At 38.8% G+C, this 25,153-nt stretch overlaps 1 protein-coding gene and 1 pseudogene across 5 annotated transcripts in view; both read right to left on the bottom strand.

Moving 5' to 3' along the window:
• Positions 1 to 12,606, bottom strand: part of LOC307118120 (zona pellucida sperm-binding protein 1-like) — a 51,360-nt pseudogene extending 38,754 nt beyond the window's left edge. The window contains exons 1-3 of the transcript in view: positions 12,445 to 12,606; positions 10,980 to 11,078; positions 10,758 to 10,841 (exon numbers count right to left, since the gene is read on the bottom strand). The product of the transcript in view is annotated as a zona pellucida sperm-binding protein 1-like (transcript). The remainder of the gene's footprint in view (positions 1 to 10,757; positions 10,842 to 10,979; positions 11,079 to 12,444) is intronic.
• Positions 12,607 to 15,539: 2,933 nt separating this feature from the next.
• The window catches only part of stim2b (stromal interaction molecule 2b), a 62,430-nt gene continuing 52,816 nt past the window's right edge, over positions 15,540 to 25,153 (bottom strand). For all 4 annotated transcript variants that reach the window (XM_079810678.1, XM_079810679.1, XM_079810680.1 and 1 more), the window contains 7 exons: positions 24,434 to 24,611; positions 21,909 to 22,086; positions 19,841 to 20,002; positions 19,253 to 19,353; positions 18,906 to 19,144; positions 17,673 to 17,853; positions 15,540 to 17,105 (listed from right to left, as the gene is read on the bottom strand). In XM_079810678.1, coding sequence (XP_079666804.1) covers positions 16,577 to 17,105; positions 17,673 to 17,853; positions 18,906 to 19,144; positions 19,253 to 19,353; positions 19,841 to 20,002; positions 21,909 to 22,086; positions 24,434 to 24,611 — 1,568 coding nt within the window. In that variant the 3' untranslated portion in view covers positions 15,540 to 16,576. The remainder of the gene's footprint in view (positions 17,106 to 17,672; positions 17,854 to 18,905; positions 19,145 to 19,252; positions 19,354 to 19,840; positions 20,003 to 21,908; positions 22,087 to 24,433; positions 24,612 to 25,153) is intronic.

Below are 25,153 nucleotides of genomic sequence, written 5' to 3'. Positions count from 1 at the left end.
ATTGTTGTTCTTTGTGTAACCGACAACACAATGCTGTTAGATGCTGCTTGTGTGATTCAGCATGATTGTCTCTGAGGTTTATGTAAATTGCGCTACTGAGTTTTAGAGAGTGGTGTCTACACAATAATTAATTCCCTTACCTGTCCAACAAAATAAGAATCTTGGGCATCACTACTAAGCAATTTCTCGGTCATCAAATCTTTCCACCTTGTGTATGTCGTACCGATGTTTACAGTTGTTTTCTTTTTGTGTTTGCCAGTCTTTCTTCGTCTTTCTATCTTCAGACCTTTTCTGCTTCATTGGCCATACAGGAACTGATTCTCCCATTGTCTCTGCTGTAAATGTTTTTGCTCTTTGTATCACTAACAGTGCCTTACTAGTGTATCTACAGAAGCAGCAGCCAATGAGTGTGAGGATTCTATTTGATGTTTACCTCTGCAGGTCAACGTGGCAAAATACATTGAGAGAGGTGACCTGCACCATATATAATTAAAACACCTTTAGAAAAACTGTTAGTACAGTGTAGTGACAGGAGGTGTGACCACTATAGAAGTTAAAAGCCACCATCTCCATGACCCCTGCGGGTTGTTTGTGTGGGAAAAGTGAGGCGACGTCAGGTTCGACTGTGACGCTGCTGGACTACGTTTCAACCACACATTTGTAGGACTCTCCCGACAACAAAGTCTGACTTACATTGCTGAAGTTTGTCATTCTCAGTGTTGGGCAAGTTACTGAAAATTAGTAATTAGTAACAGTTACAAGTTACTTCTTTTAAAAGTAATTCAATTACTTTACCAATTACTGAATATCAAAAGTAATTAGTTACTAGGGAAAGTAACTTTTAAGTTGTCTGCTTTTTAAATGTAAATATGAACAGTACTGACCAACACAATAAACATAATTTTTAGACCTATTTATTGTAATCAACAGGGCAAAGGGCCTTCAACTCAAGCAGTAGTACAGTGTTTAGTGTCCAGCAGTAACAGCCAGCGTTCCCTCGGCGCAGCTGGGAGAGTATACGGCCTCTTTACACCTGCTCACTTCATTCGTTTTCTCTGACCAGATATCTATCTGATTGTGAAAAGACCAGAAGTATGCCTTCCGAGATTCTTTCGAGACGGATTTAAATCCGATCACTCAAACAAACCAATTCAGAAGGTGCAACACGCGTCGCCGCAAATTAGTAAAGCAAGCCAACACGCAAACTGCCGCAGGTGAAACTGAAAGTAAGTCTTATATGCTCAAAAACACAATCATCTTCATTAAAACTAATGAGACTAAATGATCTTAGCTTAGTTCACTCTTTCTCATATTGCGGTCTTTGATCTTTTAACTGATAAATAAAATGCAGCTCATATCTTTTGCTTTAATTGACGTGAACGCCGTTAAATGTGCTTATAACACGGAAATTGAAGATTGGATTTATATGCGTTTTGCGGAGAAGTGTAAGGTAAGACGACCTACATGTTTTTATTTAATTTTTTTAATTTGTTTAGATTGTGTAGCCCGTTTCGTTTGCAAGTGCCTACGCCTAACCTCAACTTATTAAAAAAATACCTTTTTACTGTGGTGGTGGTGGTGGGGATAGTAGTTTAAACTAACATTGTGATGCTTGAAGTTTTTTTATATCTATGGATTTTATTATAGGCAAGCAAGTCAAGTGTTGATTTGAGATGCTAAACCGTTGGGTTAACTCACTGTTGGCCGCTGGCCGCTTGGTCGTCACTTTGAAAAACAACAACTTTAATTTAACAAACAAAAAATGCTCCAAACATTTTTCTAAATTAACTTAATAAAGAAACGAAATATAACTACTTTGACATTAAAAACAAAACTGAACTATTTTAATGGCAGCAACAATGTGTAATAGGAAGGACAGGAAAGAAAGAAAGAAAAAACACGGGCCAGGCTAGGGCCTAGATCTGAGCTTCTTGTCTGCATTTTTCACAAAAGAGAGTAACACAAGTAACAAACTCATTTAAATTTCAGTAATTGTAATTGCGTTACTAGACTAAAAAAATATTTAGTTACTTGCGCATCACCGCTAAAAGTAATGGAATTACAGTAACGTGTTACTTTGTAGCGCATTACTCCTAACACTGGTCATTCTTCCCTCAACCTGGAAGAACCTGATTTTAACTTCCCCACCATCAAGTAGGCCTGTCACGATAATCAATATATCAACTTATCGCTCAAAAAAATAGACCTGACCTCAATCATTGTTTGTCATCTTATCTGCTCTCCGTGTCGGAGGCAAAAGCAGGGCTCAGGCAACTCCTTCATACATAGAGCGGACATTGACAGGTGAAAAGAAGGCATCAATTGAGTAGTTATAGTGTTTTCCTGTCAACAACAGACAGTTTGGAAGAATTAGTCCAACTGCACTCAGTTTCAAAGCCGCAATCCACTGTTTCGGTACATATGACTGCGCAAAGTGGTGCATGCTCACAGCTAGCAATAAAGGCCATTTCACACAGGACGTGGCATCCGCAAGTGTCTAGTTCATTTTCACAGAGAGTGCATTTATGCATTTATGTTTTTTCTATGTAAACGTGTTTGACTTTTGCAGCATCTTTTGCATTAAAAGAAGTTTAAAACACGCCTCTAGAAAAATAGATTTCGATTTGACACTTCAATTCCAGTATCTAAATATTAGTAAGAATTACAAGTTTGTTGTCATTTGAAAGTGTAGGACTTGCATTATTATGCTGTTATATTGTGATTATATATTCAGTGGCATAAAATGGTCTTAAAATGATAATAATATTTCTGGCCCAACAAAAAGTAGTTGTGACAGGCCTACCATCAAGACTTTCATCAGAGACTGCATACGGACTCTTGTTTAACGGCTGAGGCATTGCAAGTTTATTGTACATTTAATCAACTAAACAGAGGTCCATTTTTACCAAGGTGCTTTGAATGAAGAAACTGATGGATTTGTCTGGTTAACACCCCTGTTTCTGTTTCTGTTTCTCTCCATACTACTGAATGGATCTTGAATACAGCTCAGTCCATTCGCTTGTTTTAGCTAAGCATGCATTTCACAGAGGTTGCATTCAACTGATGGTTTATAAGAGGAATTACTTGTTTTCTCATTATGATTCCATTCTATTGAGCTCCTCTCTGTTGCCTGGGAAGAAGAAAAAGCAACAAGAAGAAAGATTAGAAAGACTGAAACTGAGGTAGTTGCTTGCCTTTGGTCTGAGAAACATGATGTTATAATACTCACAAAATGTAGCACAGTGGTGTATATGGACAGAGATGCCAGCACACTTTGAGTAAAAGAAGAAGCAGTCTTTGATCTTGGAAGGTCTATTGCCCTCCGCATTTCAAAGCAGAGACAAAGCACATAGTCAACACACACTGATACTTCACACACAAACACACACAAACACATATAGCGGCACTCTGCAGAACCCCACAGCACTGAGTGTCCTTGGACGGCTGACTGACTGACAAACCAAGGCTTAGGTCACCGAATGGAGCCTTCGGCTGGGCTTACGCACACACACAGACACTCACAGTGCTGTCATCTATACTGTCACAAAAAGTGCCTCCCTACCGCCAATAATAAAACTCGCTTTATCAAATTAATGTGTCTCTCTCTTCTTCTCTCTGTCTTCTTTTTTTCTATTGAGAGAATGAGAGATTCGAAAGGAAACCGAGGGAGTATATAGCGCAGGGCAAAGGGAGCGGGAGAGAGGAAGGAGATAAGGCTTCTCCTCCCAGGGCTCTGGCAGTGGGGCGACAGTGGAAGCAGGGACTGCTGGGGGAATGAAGGGATGCATGGGAGATATTTAATAAGGAAGAATACGATGAAGGAGAGAGGCATGTATTATTCATCCCCACTCTCATCCGCTGAGTTTGCGCAAATCAAATAGAAGCTCTCTTTGTTTGAGAGATCAAGCTTGGCTGTTTGACTTGTATAGAATTTATTAAATTCATTTGATCGAAGTCGAAGGAGGATGAGGAGGACAGACGTGCTCCAGTCAATGTACGGGATGTGTGGAGAGGGAAATTTTGACCCTTAAACGGGACAGAGTGAATTGCAATGGAAGAATAAATTTAGACAGGAGGGACGAAAATGATCTTAGCATGTCGCTGTAACTCTGCCCCGCTCTCTGAATCTCTGGAGGGAAGCAATTTCCTGTAGGTTTTCGTGGCAGGCGAAAACAGTGTGTGAGTGTGTTAAGAATGTAAGAAAAACACCCTCGGATTGTGATACCAAATGTGCAACATCTAAATATGCACAGCCTTGTGGTGACATATCACTTACATAAATATTCTCATGCACCACAGGAAAGTGTGACGGCGTGAAAGAAGCAGAAAGAAAGTGTGCGCAACACGGAGTGGAATGAGCCGGTGAATGTGTGAGAAACTTACAGAATGAGTATGGAAATTTACAGAGTAAAAGTTTCTGAAAGCTGCGGAGGCACTATGTGTGTTTTGGTATACTGCATTTTAGTTCTGGACACAAAATGGTTGTGTAAACACAAATCTTAAATAAAGTTACAGATATCCTAATAAAATATTACTCAAAGAAAAGGTATAAATACTCCTTTTTATCTCCAGAATCTTCGTGAACATTCAGTAAATTGAAAAGGAGACTAGATCTAATCGTTAGAATAGATAGAATCGTTGAGAGTAATTTACGAACTGATTCAACATGTTCATTGAAAAAAAATCAACTCATTTACGAACCAGAAGTAAAACCAGATAAAATGAAGTAAAAATCCACCATCGGTTTACTTTCTTTGGGAATAAAAATGGGTTTGATCTCTCTCTGCTCTTAACAAACAGCATGATTGTGAGTATGATACAGTTAGTAACAGTAAATAGGGATGCACGATATATCGGCAACGTATCGTTATCGGCCGATAAATGATAATTTTTTATGTTATCGATCCGATAAGAAAATGTGACTGATATATTCAAGCCGATAGATAATGTATTATTTCCTTCAGCTGAGACACTTCAGACGCGCTGTCCGCCATGATGGCTTTGAATTGCTTCAAATATGATTGGAATCACTTCGGAAAGGAAAATACAGTTGTGTGCAACATGTGCAGCGCAAGTCTGACATATAGGCTACATAAAATTATAATGAGAACACTGTAAAAGAACAGTCAAGTTCGCTTGGGCATTCGCAGCTTTTTGTGCCATTGTAAGTTGTAATATTATATTTATTCTGTGCATATCTGATTAATCTCATATAGGACGCTTTTGGTTGAGTTAATTAACGATGCAGTAAAACGCTTCATTGTACCAGTATTTAGCTTCAGCGCGCGCAGTTCAAACACAAATGCACATCATTAATAACTACTGGGACTGTCATAAACATAACACTGTAATGAGAACACTTTTGTAATAAAACATTGTGAATTCTCTGGGTTTAGTTGTGTTTCAGCACGCTGTTGTGGGAAGAGCACGTCCACAACTTTTAAACCTTTTTGTCACCAACATACAGAGCGCTCATAATGAAGTGCAGCAGAGCGATGCAAGAATTTCAAATATTAGGGGAGACAATTTTGCCATTTCTAATTATTGGGGGGGACTTGTCTATGGTGGTTACGGCCCTGCTGTACTGTATAGGTTTGATTCATGTTGAAGTGTTTGGGACATGGCTTTTAATGGTGAGTCTTTTGTTTTTGTAATCAGGCTCTCAAAGTTTATCAAAATTTGTATTTATCAGCCCATATATCGGTTATTGGCTTTCAAATATAAAGAATTATCGGTTATCGGTATCGGCCAACATTTTCATATCAGTGCATCCCTAACAGTAAATACTGAGTAACTTCCAATTTCAAATTCAAGCAAATTACAAGTCTGTGTTACAGTTCATCTTCCTTTAGATACGAAAAGAAAATGCATGAGTCCAGACAGTGTTTTCCTCCTCAGAGACCTGAGCTGCATTAGCTGTGATTTCTCTCCAACGGAGAGAATATGAGCCACTATGACACTTGAAAACTACAGCCCTCATCTTTCAGCGGCCCTCTACGCTCACCCAGAAGGAGCTTCAAAAGGTGTGGGTGAAAATCTGCTGTCGGCAAACCACTTATTATATTTCGTAGACATGAAACCATTCAGGAGCTAGTCACCATGACTCTGTCTCTATGATCTAGCACACCACATGTCCAGAGATGACTAGCTCCTTACTATATATTATGTGAAATGTTGTGCATCAAATAAATAGGATGCCCATTGTCCAAATACACACCAAGCAAAAAAAATTACCAGGATGACCTACTACTTCCACAGACACTGAAGTATGCATCTGATGGACACTTTACTATCCGATGTGGTGACAGGAGAGTTGTCGTATTTGTAAATGTCGAGAAACAGTTATGCGGCTGAAGTCACATAACATTGCCAACATGATGGATGTACAGTATGCCTGGATTATATTCATACTATACACATGCATACTACAGAATGCACTTTATGAACTGTCAAGAATCACATTTTTCAGCAAATGCAGTACTGGCAGAACACAATTTCCTTCAGTCATTGCAGGTGCGCACAGCTACATTGATGATAATGATGATGATGTGCTCATGGTGATTTCATATGCAATGAACAAACACCATTATTATGCAAAATGGATTTCCCTTTTGAAGAAAGACAAAAACCATTGAAAACGTAAGATTGTTTAGTTTAGATTTTTTGTTGTTTTGTGGTGAAACAACATATCCTGACACACGTACACACTGGAGACGTGTTAAAGCTGTGAGCTGGGAGTGGTACTGGGGGCTTTACTCCATTCCACTCCATTCCTTCAATGGTACATGACTGCCATCTAGTGCAACATCTGTTTTTGCTGCGAGCAGGGTCATTAAAAGAGACTTTGTAGGTTTTCTCTCTCTCATTCTCTCTTCTCTCTCTGTGTGTGTGTGTGTGTGTAAGAGAGTGCCGCTCAATGTATTTGAGCAAGAAAAAGAAAAAGAGAAAGACAGCATGTTGGAGGAACATATGATAGCGAGCAAGGTTGAGTTGTTTTAACATTTCTCCTTCTTGCTCTCTCTCTCTCTCTCTCTCTCTCTCTCTCTCTCTCTCTCTCTCTCTCTCTCTCTCTCTCTGAGCAGCCCATTCATCATAAGAATCTTCTCGGCGTATCTCTGTGTGGAATTGATGAACCATCAACACAATTCTCCTCACTCTCTTTTTATATTGATAAAGCAATCATGCATGTTTCTCCTCCAGTCACCAGTGCCCACTTATAAGATAAATGGGGTGTCACACAAACACATTTTTGCTTTTTCTATTGCTCTAATGTATACTTCAACCTCCCTAAGACACTGAGAGAGAAAGATTGAGAAAAAGAGGACGAAAATAGTATTCTCCACAATTTTTTCAATACTGATTCGACTGTCTTAAAAGATGCAACTATTTTCCACAAATGTGAATGTCTACGGGTGGTGCAGAAGTCCTAATCCCCGGGAAATAAGTTAGCATTTTTCAACTTCCGGTCCATCGTCCTGAAGTCAATTGGTTTTTAGAACATGTTTTGGGTTAAATTGCTAAAATGAGGTCTATGGTTAACAACTTTTTATTATACAACATTAAATAATTCAGTAATACCCCCCTCTTGATTCTTTTTCATTTACATGCCTTGAAAAAGGCAGTTGCTAACAAATGGCTAAATGGGACTAGGCTCTCAGGAGACCTTCATTTTAATCTTTTATAGCCTCATTGTGTTTATACTCACAATCTTGCATACTATTCTAACTCAAAAAGTTGTCGGAAGCTTAGTGATGGTGATGTTTAAATTATGCATCCGTTAGCTTTTCACATCTGCCGATTGTATTTAAGCTTCACAATCCATACAAGTTATGCTTCTATGTGAAGATTATCTTGATGAAAAAAAAACGTGTATAAGTTAAAGTTTTGTTCATCGCAGAGCTTGTTTTCTGCAATAATCCAAAAGCCAATGAAAAAGCCAGGGTGATGCTAACTTTCGAGTTTCGACAGAGATTTTTGGGACCTACTGTATGTCCATAATCCACATGATCTCCCACCATGTTTCAAAGCATTCATTTCAACCAATATAGGTTTCGTATGTGTCACGGAGTGACTTAATGTAGCGGAACATAAAATGGCGGAAATAGTTCCGCCTGGACCGTTGTCCATGAAACACGCAGCCAGTTCCGGTAACTCCAGGCAACCAAAATTTGGGCTTATTAAGAACAGGTGTGCGAACGAACATGGCGATTGGTGATTGGGCAATTCAGAGAAGAGTAGGTGTATAAATAAGGCATCCGGAGAACAGCAAGGGAGAGGTTTATTCCGGCAAACGCTGTGGGTGAGACGGGGCGATCAGTGTGTTGGAGGGACGTATTGATGCGGATATTACAGACTGGGCGAAGTCAAAACAGAGTACTGGGCTGAAGAAAACACGGAGTTAAGTCGGTTGAAACATTCCTTTTGAAGTGATTGTGTTGATGTGTATTACCTTGAAGAGATTGTTTACACTGAGAAGTCACCGGAAATGTGTTGAGAAGAGGAAAGAGTGTGCTGAAAGGTCGTGGTTTCGACGTTTCCATATGGTCATCCTCCGCACCGACCCTTTCCACTATCCAGGACCTATTTCCCAGCCCAACGTGGTGATCCTGACCCTAATTCACCGTGAGTGTGTGGCGTGCAGTGGGTGAGTCTTTTTGATGTGTGTACACCTGAAGAATTGTAGTGTTGTGCTGTGCCAATATTGTCAGCGATCACACACCAGACTGAAGAGAGAGCCCTGCATTAGAGGAAGTGAATTGGTGACGGTGGGCGACTGTTATATATATATATATATATATATATATATACACACACACACACACACACACCCGACTGTGACTCATTAACCCCTTCCCCCACCTGGTGGTGGCGTGGCAACTGTATGAAGTAAGAGCTTGCTGTGAATATTGTGTGGAGTATTGAAGGAGGGGAAGTTGGAATTGGCTGCTGCATAGAAGGAGCTTGTGTTGTCTCTGTGTATGCTTATACGTCTGAGTGCTTTCAGGTGTCCGCCCTTGTCTAGATCTCTTGTCCCGCTGTTGGAAGAGGGGAGAAGGAAGCGATTGACCCACTCGAGCAGCACATCACATGGTGTGGCACTCTACCTCGATCTACCCACCTTGGTAGTACCATCTGTAGGCGTGCTAGGCCAAGCGTGTAGCAGCCTCGACCTGTACTTACATCTGCCCTGCTTGTCAGAAGCGAAGAGGTGTTGTATCTCCCTAAATGTTCATTGAAGTAGTATACTGTTAAAGGAACTCTGTGTGTTTATCTGCCGCCAGTCCGCAGGATTGAGCCAAGGGCTCTGTCGTCGTGGGACTGTTCTACTACGTGTGGGAAGTCGAAGTCAACGTGTTCCTTAGAAGTCTGTCCTAGTGAGGAAGGCTAGAAGTATACTCCTGTATACTCACCGGTACGCCTAAAGCTAAGAGCCCAGTGTACCGCCCTGTATACTCACTTGTACGCCAAAGCTAAGAGCCCAGTGTACCACCCTGTATACTCACCTGTACGCCCAAAGCCAGGAGCCCAGTGTACCTTCCTGTATACTCACCTGTACGCCCAAAGCCAAGAGTCCAGTGTACCTTCCTGTATACTCACCTGTACGCCCAAAGCTGAGAGCCCTGTGTACTGCTCTGTATACTCACTTGTACGCCAAGAGCCCAGTGTACCTTCCTGTATACTCACCTGTACACCCAAAGCTAAGAGCCCAGTGTACCACCCTGTATACTCACCTGTACGCCCAAAGCCAGGAGCCCAGTGTACCTTCCTGTATACTCACCTGTACACCCAAAGCTAAGAGCCCAGTGTACCACCCTGTATACTCACCTGTACACCCAAAGCTAAGAGCCCAGTGTACCACCCTGTATACTCACCTGTACACCCAAAGCTAAGAGCCCAGTGTACCACCCTGTATACTCACCTGTACGCCCAAAGCCAGGAGCCCAGTGTACCTTCCTGTATACTCACCTGTACACCCAAAGCTAAGAGCCCAGTGTACCACCCTGTATACTCACCTGTACGCCCAAAGCCAGGAGCCCAGTGTACCTTCCTGTATACTCACCTGTACACCCAAAGCTAAGAGCCCAGTGTACCACCCTGTATACTCACCTGTACGCCCAAAGCCAGGAGCCCAGTGTACCTTCCTGTATACTCACCTGTACGCCCAAAGCCAAGAGTCCAGTGTACCTTCCTGTATACTCACCGGTACGCCTAAAGCTAAGAGCCCAGTGTACCGCCCTGTATACTCACTTGTACGCCAAAGCCAAGAGCCCAGTGTACCTTCCTGTATACTCACCTGTACACCCAAAGCTAAGAGCCCAGTGTACCACCCTGTATACTCACCTGTACGCCCAAAGCCAGGAGCCCAGTGTACCTTCCTGTATACTCACCTGTACGCCCAAAGCCAAGAGTCCAGTGTACCTTCCTGTATACTCACCTGTACGCCCAAAGCTGAGAGCCCTGTGTACTGCTCTGTATACTCACTTGTACGCCAAGAGCCCAGTGTACCTTCCTGTATACTCACCTGTACACCCAAAGCTAAGAGCCCAGTGTACCACCCTGTATACTCACCTGTACGCCCAAAGCCAGGAGCCCAGTGTACCTTCCTGTATACTCACCTGTACACCCAAAGCTAAGAGCCCAGTGTACCACCCTGTATACTCACCTGTACGCCCAAAGCCAGGAGCCCAGTGTACCTTCCTGTATACTCACCTGTACGCCCAAAGCCAAGAGTCCAGTGTACCTTCCTGTATACTCACCTGTACGCCCAAAGCTGAGAGCCCTGTGTACTGCTCTGTATACTCTTCACGTGTGGAGAAGAGGAGGAAGTTGGGAAGACCTACCTGCACATTCCCGTGAGAGAGTCAGAAGCGGCTCGGAGTTAAAGTTCTCCAGTCCCAGAGAGCTAGGCCTTTTTTTTTAAAGTATCCCTTTCCCCCTCCCCACACCCTTTTAAATAAATAAATATTGTTTTAACCTACCTGCTCTTGTCTGTTTGGTCGTTGGGGTGTTTTTGGGACCTCCTCGGGGTGGAAACTGAGGGAGGAGCGAGACTCACGGTAGTGGTGGTCCGCTCCGACCTGTGAAATATTAGGACATTAGTTCATAATGTCATGCCTGATCGTGTATGTTTATATATGTATATATATATTTATATATAAATATAACTTCTATCCCCAAGTGTTTGGCTTCCAGCAGGTGAGGAGATTTATAAGTAGTCTAATAACAGCAGATGTGGTGATGGCTGCCGGTTTTGTGGAGGGAAATATAGCATAGAATGCCTGTAAATAGTAGCCTGGTATGACAAAAAGCTTAAGACAACTTTCAATTATTTGGTTGGCCAATACTTTCAGTAAAACGGTCATGAATTTGTGATAAATTAAGTTGAGTGTGCGTTTGTATGAGGGCTGATTCCTGCTCTACAGAGTGGTGAACTTCCGGGTTGGCCAATAAAAATGTCATCACTGCAGCTATGACCAGTCCATCACCGCTTACAGAAATTATAGCTGAAGTAGCCTACAGCTTAAAAAAAATATGTTGCAGTTATTTCCTTGGATGTATCTGTCATTTCTGTATGCAGTGATGGACTGGCCATAACTACTACTTCCTTCTAGTTTTGTGGTGGTTGGCATTCAGCTAATTGGTGCATTACCGCCACTTTCTACTCCAGAGTGTGGATCAGATAATCTGTATTTCTTACCCTTACTCCTTATATTCCTTACTCTCTTTCCCAACTAATGCCTGCTGCAGACTCTGCAATTTTGGCAATCCTATAAGATCATTACAAACCACACTGTACAACATGGATCTAATAAACTTGGGTACGGCATGAATGTAGACTGTACGATGATAACACCTATTGAATCGTAGGCTATGATGCAAGTTAGTATAGAAGAATAAAACATCATCAGCCAGATGAATCGCACTTTGATAATTGTGGTTTTTAATGTGCACTAAAAAAAGGAGGAAGTGAATGAGAAGAAAATGGCTAGGGAAAGGAGGCCAACTTGGCATGCCAATTTTGCAAATGGAGCTTGAGGTAAGTAGTTTTACGTTTTAGCGCCATGTCGCGTTGATCAATACGCTATCTCATGTTGCATTTTTATTGGCTAGTCAATAGATGTAGGTCGTAGCAGCAAACACAAGATGATCATGCAGGCTCTCTTTGGTCGCAAGACCATGACAATGGCCATCTTTGAACTTCGGACTGCCGTTTAGGAGCCACGACCACAGAAATCTCCACGATTGGTCATCTTTCATCTGGAACAGCCCAGAATTGTACAATGTGTACCAGGCATAAAACACACGCACGCACGCACGCACACACACACACACACACACACACACACACACACACACCTCCCTCAGTTTATTCCTCATCACCTCTCTCTGTCCTTCTTATCTTCTACAAGTCATGCTTATGCTTTACTGATCCCTCTTCCTGACATCCCTCAGACAGTCCTGTCTGCTGCTTTCCTGACAGGCCATAGCTGCAGTGATGGGGTATTTGTATACGCCAACCCGGAAGTTAGCATCACCCTGGTTTCTCAAATATGGGAATGAGAGAATTTCACCCCTCTGTAGAGCAGGACTGGTCTCAGCCCTCATAGCTACAGGTAAAATACTTCCAGTTAATCCACAACACAGCCAAACAGATACCCTACAGAACTAACACGTACCTTGTTTTTTCATGACTTCATGATGCTTCACCAGACGAGTTTCATTTGTGATTCGGAACTTCCAAAATAAGTCTCTAATCATCCGTGTTTGATGAGTATGGGCGGAGCTTGCTACTGTGATGTCGCAGAAATTGTGGTGCAGGTATGACATCACTTTACAGGCCAAAATGCAGAAGCGAGTTAGCATTTTAGCACTTCCGGTTCCATCGTCCTGAAGTCAATCGGTTTTTTGAATGGGGTTTTGGTTAAATGGCTGAAATAAGATCTGTGGTGAACACAAGCTCAAGACACTTTCACGTTTTATTTTACAACATCAAAAAAATCAAGAGTGGGGTAGTACTGATGTATTTTAAGCTGTTATGTGTGTTGAAAAGGCGGTTGCTAACACGTAGCTAAATGGGACTACAGAGGCTGTCTGTGAGATAAAACATCATCACGCCGAAGAGGTAAACTCAGTCTGCTTTTAAAGCCTCATGCTTATAACTGTGCTATTTTATAGTCTAACTCAAACGTCCTGGGAAAATGTTTTAGATAAAACCTTTTTGTTTGTCAGAAACGTAGTCATGGTGACGTTGAAGTCAAGTGACCGTGGTATAGTTTGTTTATAGCCTGTCTTTCGTTTTTTTACTTCTGGCAGCTGCATTTAAGCTTTAGAATTAATTAAACTTGTGTTCATCTGTGATAATTATCTTGATGGACAAAACGTGTAAGTATCATAAACTTTTGTTGATCACAGAGGTTGTTTTTAGCGATATTGGGTTTTTATCGAGGGAACCAGTGTGATGCTAACTCCCGGTTGGCCTACAAAGTGCAGCACTCTATAGAAACCGAGCGACCGACAAAATGTTTACTCATCGCGACTGGTTAGGACAAAAACTCCAAGTTAAAACAAGACCAAGTTAAAACAAAAACAAGCCTACGAAGTTAGTTATGTTTTTCAGCTTCAGCGCGTTGAAAGTATGAGAGCGGCAAGTGGAGAAAACTGCTCTGATTGATTGGGATGTGTCACACCATTGTATCACACCGGGTTAGGTGCCAGAGTAATGCAATAATTCACAGACAGATTTAAGTGATTGCACAGATGAGACTTTATGCCTCATTTTTTTATTAATTTGTTCTACTGTATACAAATATTCACACAAAAAAACAGCTCAGCTCAATCATCTCAACATTCATGTGTCCAGTCACTGTATATATATATATATATGTATATATATATATATATATATATATATATATATATATATATATATATATATATATATATATATATATATATATATATATATATATATATATATATATATATATATATATATATATATATATATATATATATATACACACACACACACACAAACACACGTGTATATGCATAAAACATTTTTTTCCCTTCATCTATGTATCAGCGTATACAATGCTGAGTGAGTGAGTTCTGAGACAAACAAATTTAGGCACCACTGTCACACTGTCCTCTCTGGCACTGGACAAAGGTCTTGCACTTCAAAAAACGTGCGTTTTTTTTTTTTTTTTTTGCCAAAACATATTCAGTTTAGTGCCCCCCATTGTGGATGATCTGTATGAGTCAAGAGAGGTATAATGATCACAGTGATGGTAACGCCCTTGAAACAGGGCACTCAGTCCAAGACAGAGGGATTTTGGGTCAAAATCTGCATATCATATACATTTCTCCTCAGAAAAAAATATCTTTCCTCAGCTACCCAAAAGAAATCAAATTTCTACAATTTAATAACTTCTAATAAACATATTTATAATATTTCAAAGAATAAATGTGGTAAGAGGCATCAAATCCATCAAACTGAAGACAATTAGCTGCTTTTTAACGCATCTTAACAATTAATTCTCCTTAATCTAACTAACATAACTTACTCTTATGTCGCCAAAAGCGACTCTTTCCTGGTAAGGAAAGCAATAGTGCAACAACCTTTAGCAGGATAATTCAGTAGCGCTTTCCACACAGCAGTTAGTCAAGACGCCTTATAAACGCCACACCTGAACATGTCTGCAAAACACTTCTAAAGGTCAGCTGTGAATTTTATATATCTATGAATATGCTGGCATCAATCTTGTATTGTAAATGGTGTAAACCAAAACAGAAGAGTGTAATGAGAACTAAAATAGAGTGCTTACTTAAGTATTTAGCACATTTTCAAGAACAAAAATTTGTACTAATTTACTGAACTATTAAATTGTGTTCATTATTTCACTATATAGGCAATCTGACATGCTGCTTTATGTTAAGTGTTACCTTTTGTCTTAAATATTGTCAAGTACAGGAGCTCTGTGGCAGTAAAGTGACAGAGCTGAAAGCCCACATTTCACCCTGGGCCTTTGAGAGGAGGGGAAATAATTTTTGATGATTTTCACACTATAGGGAAACCTCAACTTTACCAATTAACTAAATATTACAAACTTCTCGTGATGATGTCAAAGGCATGGATATCTCACACAACAATCAGCTGCCGTTTAAAATCCTATGACTTTAATGCCTGGTTTCACAGATAGGGCTTAGATTAAGCCAAAATTAGGCCTTAGTTCAATTAGAACATTTAAGTAGCTTTTATAAACATGCCTTAGAAAAAAACATTACCGTGTGCATCTTGAGACACAACAATGGCACGGACATATTTTAATATATGTCAGTGCAAGTTGCTTTCAGTTAAAACAGCTCAAACATGCATTTTAGTCTGTGACTAGCTTAAGCCTTGTCTGTGAAACTGACAAAGAAATAGTTCAACCAAAAGTGAAAATTCTGTCATTGTGTACTCTCTCTCAGGTCGTTCCAAACCTGAATGCTAATACTTATTCTGTGGATCACCAAATTTGGATTTTTTTTTTTTTAAAGATCATTACATAGGTCTTGCCATACAACCAGAGTTCCTGGTGATCATGGGTTGTTAAGCACCACAAATGACAATAAAAACACTATAGAGGACTATACAAGTTGTCCATATGACAAGGGTAGGGACTTGGTTTTGTCCATCAGTTGATGAATGGATTTGAGATGTGATCCTGGCAGTTAAAATGGAGGCAGAGCTGAATGTGAGCTTGTAGTAAATTGTTGAGAAGCAGGGTTAAAGCCAGGGGTGCCCAATCCTGTTTCTGGAGATCTGCCTACCTACAGAGTCTTCAAATTATGACACCTTACAGATTTATTTTGTTGGGGTGAAGTAGAAAAGGACAGTGAGATGCCACAGACGCCACAACAGTCAAACACATCCAACCGAAGCATTTGCAAATAGGCTAAAAGTAAAAACAAAGCACAGATGGACAAAATACCAAGAATATAGCACATAAGTTATATTGCTTTTTGGTGTGTTTTTTTTTTTCTTTTCTTTTTTGAGATTACCAGACCTTGGTCGCTATGAACCTTGGCTGTATGACAAGAGCTATGTAACGGTTCTTCAAAATAAAATCTTTTGTGCCCCACATTAAAAAAACAAAAGCATACAGGTAGGGAAGGACATGAGGGAAAGTAAATAATGACAGAATTTTTACTTGTGGATCACCATACATTTAAGACAAATTTCTAGGAGATTTGTATAATGTTGGACGTTTCCCCCCCTGTTTTTGGTTTACTTCCTGACCCCTTCCTGATGACATAATTAGGGTGCATTTTATAGAAAACAAAAACTTAACAGAAGACAGTGAAGAGGCCATGTTCTGCAAAATGCTAACATGACATTTTCTGGCCTTCAAAGGCATACGTGTGAGGCTTCCAAACCAGGATTGTACCTAGATGGAGCTACATTCCATTTAAATTAAAAAAGGACAAAGAAACTGAAAAAATGTTTTGGCTTCTGGTTGACAGCATCACCCTCATTATGTTTTAAGGCTTCTTTTTCTCTCCATTTCATCATGGTCTTCTCTACTGTTCCTCACAGCTTTTTGCTTTTCTTGAACAAGCTCTTGATCTTGGAGCGTTTTTTCTCTGCGTTGTCACAAGAGTCCTGGGAGGAGGAGGTTTGGAGTTGCTTGGACTCCTTGATAGCTTTGCTTTCTATGTCGAGTGAGCTAATCGAGGGGTAATGTCCCTCTGGAGGTGTCCCACCAGCGGGCAGCTGCCCCATGCTGTATGACTTTTCCAGAATGCCATTATAGGCCAGAGCTTTGGTTCCAGGGTGAAAGGTTAAACTTTGAGATTCTGGGAGGACGGAAGAGCGGGTAAGGTCAGGGGAGCCCTTGTGAACTGAGGAGTCAAGAGGAGATGAAGGGGAGGATGTGGAAGGAGGTAAGGTCTCCATGGCTGCAGCCTGGGCTTCTTGCGCCAGGAGAAGAAGTTCCTCACGAGAGATTTTACGTGGTGGGGTATCCATGCCCGTAACATATGTACTTTGACCAGAGAACTGCTTCCTGCCCAAAGAGGAACTGAGAGAGTCTGAATCTGAGCATGTGTCCTGGAGGTCCCTGTGTAACAGAAACATAAAACAACAAAAAAAGTTTTTTTTTAAATCTAAATTTTTGTAAGAAGTCTCTTATGCTCACCATTTATTGGACCAATTTAATTTGATCAAAAATACAGTGAAAATAGTATTATTTGTTGTTGTTTTCAACATTCATAATAATAAGAACCATTATTAATAATTGAGCAGCATATTAGAATGATTTCTGAAGGATCGTGTGACACTGAAGACTGGAGAAATGGCTGCTGAAAATTCTTCAAAATAAGAAATTACTTTATTCAAATATATTCAAATAGAAAACAGTTATTTTTAACTATTTCACAATATTCCAGTTGTTCTGTATTTATGATCAAATAAATGCAGCCTTGATGAGCATAACTTTCAAAAACATTAGTGTACATCCACAGACACCTATACAGTAAATGTGATTTTATAAAGACAGGTAAGTTAACAAATTAACATACAGAATTTTTAAATAAAAATGTGTATATCAAATAAAATTCTAGTAAGATATGAAGGGGGAAAAAAACTGCAGGTAAAAAAAAAAAAGGAAAAGCTGTAGATGTCATACCCCTTCCTTTCTACAGTGAAGAAGATGTGATCATCATCTCCCTCGGGTCTGTAGGCCAGAGGGGCCGAGGCCATGGACAACAGGTCAGGGTCAGCAGAGAGGGACGAAGGCTGGGACAAAAGACTTCTGCGAGAACGACAAACACTGCTGTTGCGGGTCAGAGGAGGTCGAATCAAAGGAGCTGTGAGGACAGATAGATCATTATGCACTCTCATGGTACGCTCATCACAACAAAGAATGTAGATTATGAATGAACAAGAACTGTCCAATGAAAGTTCTTAATAATAAATGATAAAGGCTGATATCTACACCAATGTTCAAAAGATTTGAGTTGGTACTTTTTTTGTTTTTTAAAGAAATTATTACTTTTATTCAGCAAGGATGCATTAAAATTTCTATTTGATATAAATGCTGTTCTTTTTAACTTTATATTTACCCACAAAAAAAAAGGATTGTATACGAAAATATACAGTTTTAAAATATATAGTCAAACCAAAATGTATTCAGACACCTTCAAAAATTTCTCACAGTTTATTCGCTACAGTTTAGAAAATGGTAATAAAATATGACAAGAACTCAGAGTTAAACTGTGTCAGAACAAATTAATCTTGATAATGTCAGATAACTTTGATAGAAAGGTATGTAATCGATTACAATCAACCAATCAGCTGTCAGTTGTTAAATTTAAGTACACAATTAGATAATACCAATTCAGGTCAACCAATTACCAAGCAATGCTTAATTTTGTTCAGTCTGTGGTGTAAAAGGTCACATTAGAAATGAAAGAAAAAAACACTTACGCAAAACATGGTCAGGTCAAAGTGTCCCAAATGTATCATCAATTTTACTGGTAGTCCACTGTATGAAGATTTTTGGGGTATAATATGTCACAGGTCGCCTTATTTTGCTATCCTCACTTGCATAAATGAACTATAGTGTCCTGCACCCACAATATCTGGTGTCTGAATAATTTTTGGTTTGACTGTATTAAAAATATTTTTGATCAAATAAATGCAGCCTTGGTGAGCATAAGAGACTTCTTTAAAAAAATCTTAACAACCCCAAACTTGAATGGTAGTGTATAATATTGTATAATCTGATATGTGTATTAAATGTTATGACAGATAACTGATACTATCATTTAAATATTCCATTAGTTCAAAAAACGAAGTAATTTAAAGTCACATTTTCGCAACATTTCTCATAATCTTGATCTTGAAGGGAGAAACTTACAGGTGAACTGTGGAATGATTGGTGGTGTGTCCTCGTCAAGATCATCCACCCCGCCGGCGATTGGGTAGGGTGGCACCGACATCCGTGGCATGACCACCCAGCTGTGGTCGGCGTACAGGGAGGCGGTGAGACTGGGCAGCCCAGAGTTATTAACTAATGGAAAGCCACATAATTTCTCTATATGGTGCCAGCGGTGAAGACGTTCCCGCAAACACGCTGTGACCTCTGATAGAGATTTTCTAAAAAGCAAAAAACACTGATAAGCGTTCATGTAATGTGAGAAACCATTGTTTTTTTTGTGTGGGTGGGTGGTTAAGTGACTGCATGTCTCTATTATGTGTGCTTACTTAGCCTCTAGTATTTTGTGGTCTACTTCATCCAGCGATGAACTGTGCGCAACATGGAGGGTACCAAACACAGAGTTCCTCTTCTTCTTGATCTTTTCTGCCTGAAATTAACACCACATGGACATAGAAACACACAAGTGATGCAAATAAAAAGATACTGCATGGAAATGCACCAGTCGTATGTGACCTGCACATTTGTCGGGTTGTACTGAACTCAAGCTAATCTCTCCTCCTGCAGTGGCTGCTAATTGCTATAAGTTTAACTGCTGATGACTCATTCCAGAAGCAAATAACAAACGGAAAAACAAACCATGTATTTAAAAGGTAATTTAACCACATCATTAGAAATCTAAATTAAAGGGGAGAAGTTTCAGCCTCATTTTTGTTAATCGCGGAGAGAAATATATTTGTTTAGGCAGTTTTAAACTTAAAATTAAACTTAACTTTTAATGTATAATGGTTGATGTATAAAGTAAATCTTTTATAAACTCAAAAAAAACAAAAACTGATTGGTCAGCAACTCCTGGGTTGGTTTGGTCAAACAAACATTTCCTGTCCTAACAGGAAGTGTCAACATAAACCACTCACCTCGTCCTTTGCGACTGTGAGCTGCATCTCAGCATTCTGTTTTTTAATGTTGTAGTATTGCACTTCCACCTCATGTGTGAGCTGCAGCCACATCTGCAGGGCTTCAGGCACTGACCAATCTGACTGCATCTCCTTCTCTGCTCTCTTCAGCGCCATTCGCACCTGGAAATACCCAACAAACACTTACAAGTGAAACTGGAACGAACGAAATAACCACTATGCCTCCATCTAGTGGGGTAATTAAAGAAGAGTGCTGTTGTAAGGCAATAGACAATACATTATAAATTGAAGGAAATTAATACATTTCGGATGCATAGCAATTAATTACATTTTAGTATATTAATACTCAAGTTCAATTTTGCAAGGCGATTTTAATAGCTCATAAAATATATTTATCATTACTGCATCATGTCCATAGCTCATACATACTGTATTACTTTTAGACAGACAGAAATTCTGACCACACAAGTCGACACACAAATCACCACTTTGTTACATAAAAGTGTCTATTATTGGTCAGTTATTGTGGTAGTGTTAATTTCAGATTTACCTGCTTCTTACAATACCATTCAAAAGTTAATAAAAAAAAAAAATTAAGAAAATGATTTACTTTTATTTAGCTAGGAAGCATTAAATTGATCAAAAGTTACAGTAATGTATTTTACATTGTTAAAAAGATTACTATTCCTAATAAATGCTGTTCTTCTGAACTTTCTATTAATCAAATAATCCTGAAAAAAATTCTCAACCAAAAAAAAAAGGAATAAATTACATTTTCATATACACTAACAGTCAAAAGTTTTAAATCATTAAGATTTTTTAATGTTTTTAAAGAAGTCTCTTCTGCTCACCAATGATGCATTTATATTATTAAAAATACAAAAAAGCTGTAATATTGTGAAATATTATTAAAAGTTAAAATAATAATTTTCTATTTTAATATATTTAAAAATAGAATTTATTCCTGTGATGCAAAGCTGAATTTTGAGCATCAAAATACTCCAGTCTTCAGTGTCACATGATCCTTCAGAAATCATTCTAATATGATGATTTGATGCTCAAGAAACATTTATGATTTTTAGCAATGTTGAAAGCAGTTGTGTAAAACATTTTTTTCAGGATTCTTTGATTAATAGAAAGTTCAAAAGAACAGTATTTATCTGAAATAGAAAGCTTTTGTAACATTGTGCTACCTTTCAAAAGTTTTGGGTCGGTAAGGATTGGTTTGGGGGGGGGGGGGGCTTAAATAAATTAATACATTTATTCAGCAAAGATGCATTGAATTGATCAAGTGACAGTACAGACATTTATAATGTTGCAAAGCAAAAGCTTTATATTTCAGATTAATGCTGTTCTTTTGAACTTTCTATTCATAATCCTGAAAAATTTTACACAACTGGCTTTCAACATTGATAGTAATAATACATTTTTCTTGAGCAGCAAATCTGTATATTAGAATGATTTCTGAAGGATCATGTGACTCTAAAGACTGAGTAATGAGGCTGAAAATTCAGCTTTGAATCACAGAAATAAATTGCATTTTAAAATATATTTAAATAGAAAAAAAGTTATTTTAAATTGTAAAAATATTCCACAATAATACTGTTTTTGCTGTATTTTTGATCAAATAAATGCAGCCTTGGTGAGCAGAAGATACTTCTTTCAAAACCATTAAAAAACCTTACTGATTCCAAACTTTTGACTGGTAATGAATATATTTAAATAGAAACAATTTACTGTATTTTTGATCAACTAAATGCAGTCTTCGTGAGCATTAGAGACTTTCAAAAACATTAATAAAATGTATTGACCCAAAACATCTGAACAGTGGTGTATATATGCATAGTGTATACGGCCATGCATACTAAATCATACCAATCATTCAATTAAAATTGAATAGTATATGTGTCATGTAAAAAGTGTCACTGTGGTTGGTTATTTTACATGTCAGTCAGGCTGCTTACTGTGCAGGTAGGTATTTCCTAGCCAGAATAAACTACAATATGCATAAAGTCTCATCACACTTAAGACCAACTCACATCTATGAAAGACTTTGTGTGATTTATACCTGCACTAGTTCCTCCTCTGCGTACTTGAGTCTGCTGAGTTCACATTCAGCCCCCTCTCGCAGCTCTCGCAGTCTGCTAGCTTCTCTCTTTGCTCCGGTGATCTCATCGCGCATCTTCTGCTCCAGGTTCTGCTTCTCCACCGCCACTGTCCGGTTCTCCTCCTGAGCCTTTTCCAACCTGATGAAACCACAGAGCAATTTAAGTCGCATCGGATATCTGGTGTGTTGCAATTTAAATATATTAATAATAATATTCTGTCATCATTTATTTACTCTCATGTTGTTCCAAACCTATGACTTATTTCTTCTGTGGAAAATAAAAGAAAGAGCATCCTATCCATTCTTTTCCATATAATGAGAGTGAATGGGAATATAGGGTGTGAAGCTTCATAATAGTCTCATAAACAGAGTTCACATGACTTATGCACTATAGTCTTTTAAAGTCATATGATAGCTTTGTATAGGTTTGAATATAGATGTCTTATCACATTATGAATGTCATGCCATTTCATTGTATTGACATCACAACATCGTTTACACTGTGATATCAAACGTTAACGGCAGTAAAGTAAATGGAGTGCCGCAAGGATCTGTTTTAGGCCCTCTGCTATTTTCAAATACATGAATATACAAGAATATATACATGCTGTCCCTTGCTAATATAATTAGAAAGCATGGGATTAGTTTCCATTGCTATTAATGTGTTAAAGATATAAGATACTGGATGACCAGTCATTTTCTTCTACTGAATCCGGATTAGATAGATTACAGATAGATTACTTACTTGACCAAAAATCTCTACACAGAAGCTTATAATACAATTTGCATCTAGAATTATATTAGACAGCAATTTGTCTTTTGAAAACCATATTACACAAGTTACAAAAACAGCATTCTTCCACCTCAGAAACATTGCCAATCTACGGAACATGTTATCTGATGCAGAAAAGCTAGTTCATGCATTCATGACCTCTAGACTGGATTATTGTGGTGGATTATTGTGGTGGTTGTCCTGCATCCTCAGTAAACAAGATCCAGTTAGTCTAAAATGCAGCTACTAGGTAACCAGTTCTTACCAGATCAGGATAATATGATCATATAACCCCAATTTTATTATCTCTACACTGGTTACCAAGTTCCGTATCATAGGGTGACCATGTTTTGATTACCGAAACCCAGGACACTCTGCCCGGCAATGAGAATACTCAAATGATAATCGAAGTTAACTCAAATATTCCTTATTAATTTCAATACATTTAAAGTATACCCCCTCTGTATGGATAGAACATTTTTATGTAATTTTTTAGGACATTTTATGCCCTGGGAAAATAGGACGTTTGGTCACCCTACCATATCAATTACAAAATATTGCTACTGACTTATAAGGCCCTAAATGGTTCAGCTCCTGTGTATTTAACCCCCTTGAGTCAGCCATCGCGCCGGCATGATCGCTTTTTTTCTTATCAGTGCCAAAGAGACTCAAATAACTGTTTTTTATCATGCTACAATCCATCATGCTCTTTAAGGTCGCAAAACTCTGGACTTTTGGTGGTACCTAGGATTGTAAAGTCCACTTAAGGAGGTAGAGCGTTTTTGCATTTGGTTCCAAATTGAAATGGGGCTCAGACACAATTTCGCAGTTTAAATATAGATTAAAGACACATTTCTTTAGCAAAGCGTTCATATAATGGTTTTCATAAGCTTGCACTCCAGTTTTAAAATGATCAACTGCATATGATTATCTTTTAGCTTGAAATGTTATGAACAGCAGCTACGCTAATTATTCTCCATTTGCCTTTCTGTTTCTAACTAGAGATTACACCAGTTTGTATAGAGCCGCTTATGAAGATTTCAGATAACCCAACACCTGTAAAGAGATGACATCAAACCCTCAGAGGTCTTCAGATGACTCCAACTCTGAATCAACATACAAAACTGCCAAATTTCCTATATATTGTCATCATTATGATGTTATCATGCTCATTGTCTCTGCTTAAATGAATACATGAGGTTAGCTAACTGCATAATCTGTATTATCTTACAACTGTAAATTTCTGCTATATGAACATTACTTTCACACATCTGATAACAAATTACTCTAATTTGTGAAAAGCGCTATACAAATAAATGTGTGTATGTGTGAGTAGTGTGGATACAGACAGCTAAATTCCATTTGTTCTTCACATACAGCTATAGTATGGCTTCAGAATATTTGTGAATATTTGAGATTTGAGTTGAATAGACAACTTTTATAGTGCGTTTTGCCATTTTAAAGCCAGTTTGTCCTTTTGTGTTCGACAGAAGAAACTGGAAGATCTGGAATGACACGAGGGTGAGTAAATGATGACAGAATTTCCTTTTTAGGATGAAGTACCCCCTGAGGGTACTTATAGAAGAGCTTAATGAGCCTTCTCATAACAAGAAATGAAATAGGATGTTATACAGATGATAGAATTAAACAGAGTATCCTATGGTCTTATTCAAACAGGCCCAGTCTCTCTCTCCACTGTCTGCTATTTGCTCACCGGCTCTGTAGCTCTATCAGGCTCAGTTCAGCATTCTGTAGACTTTCCAAATCTTTCATCATCTGGGAGATGTGAACTTTAGACGATTTGTTCTGTATGTATGCGAACCAGCAGCCCCCAACACCAATGATGATTGAAATCATCAAAATAAAGTCCTTCAGCCAGTGATGGTGTGGACCTAGAGGAAGAAGGAATTAAAAGAAAACATTTAAATCAGGCCCGGTTCTACGCGGGTGCTAAGCACCCTCAAACGTAAGCAAAAGCACCCTCAGTTGTAAGTAAGAGATTTATTGTTGACATTTTTATAACATAACTTTGTGAGATCGCGATGAACGGACAAAGCAACAGCATTTTAGTGATCGTATAGCGATCTTGGCTCACTTTCAAGGCTACAGTCTATAAAATTAGACCGACGGCCAAAGTTTTGGAAGTGACATCTAAATATAAATGCTACTCTGCACGAGACAGAAGTATCCTCCTGAGAGGATAAAGAGGTTTTGCCTCTTTAGAGGACATTATTTAGCAAATTTCTCTGACAATATACAGTTTTAAGTCTGGATATTCTTATGAAATATGAGACATTTTTATAAAAATATTATTACACGTCTTTTTACATGACATATTGTCCCAAAACACATTCATATGCAAATTAAATACAGTGTATAGATGCATTGCATAGAATGGGAATGGCATTTATGGCCATGTTTACACACATATTGC

This window comes from Gobio gobio (assembly GCF_949357685.1).
Source record: "Gobio gobio genome assembly, chromosome: 2".
Lineage (NCBI taxonomy): Eukaryota > Metazoa > Chordata > Actinopteri > Cypriniformes > Gobionidae > Gobio > Gobio gobio.
This window is presented reverse-complemented; position numbering and strand designations above follow the sequence as displayed.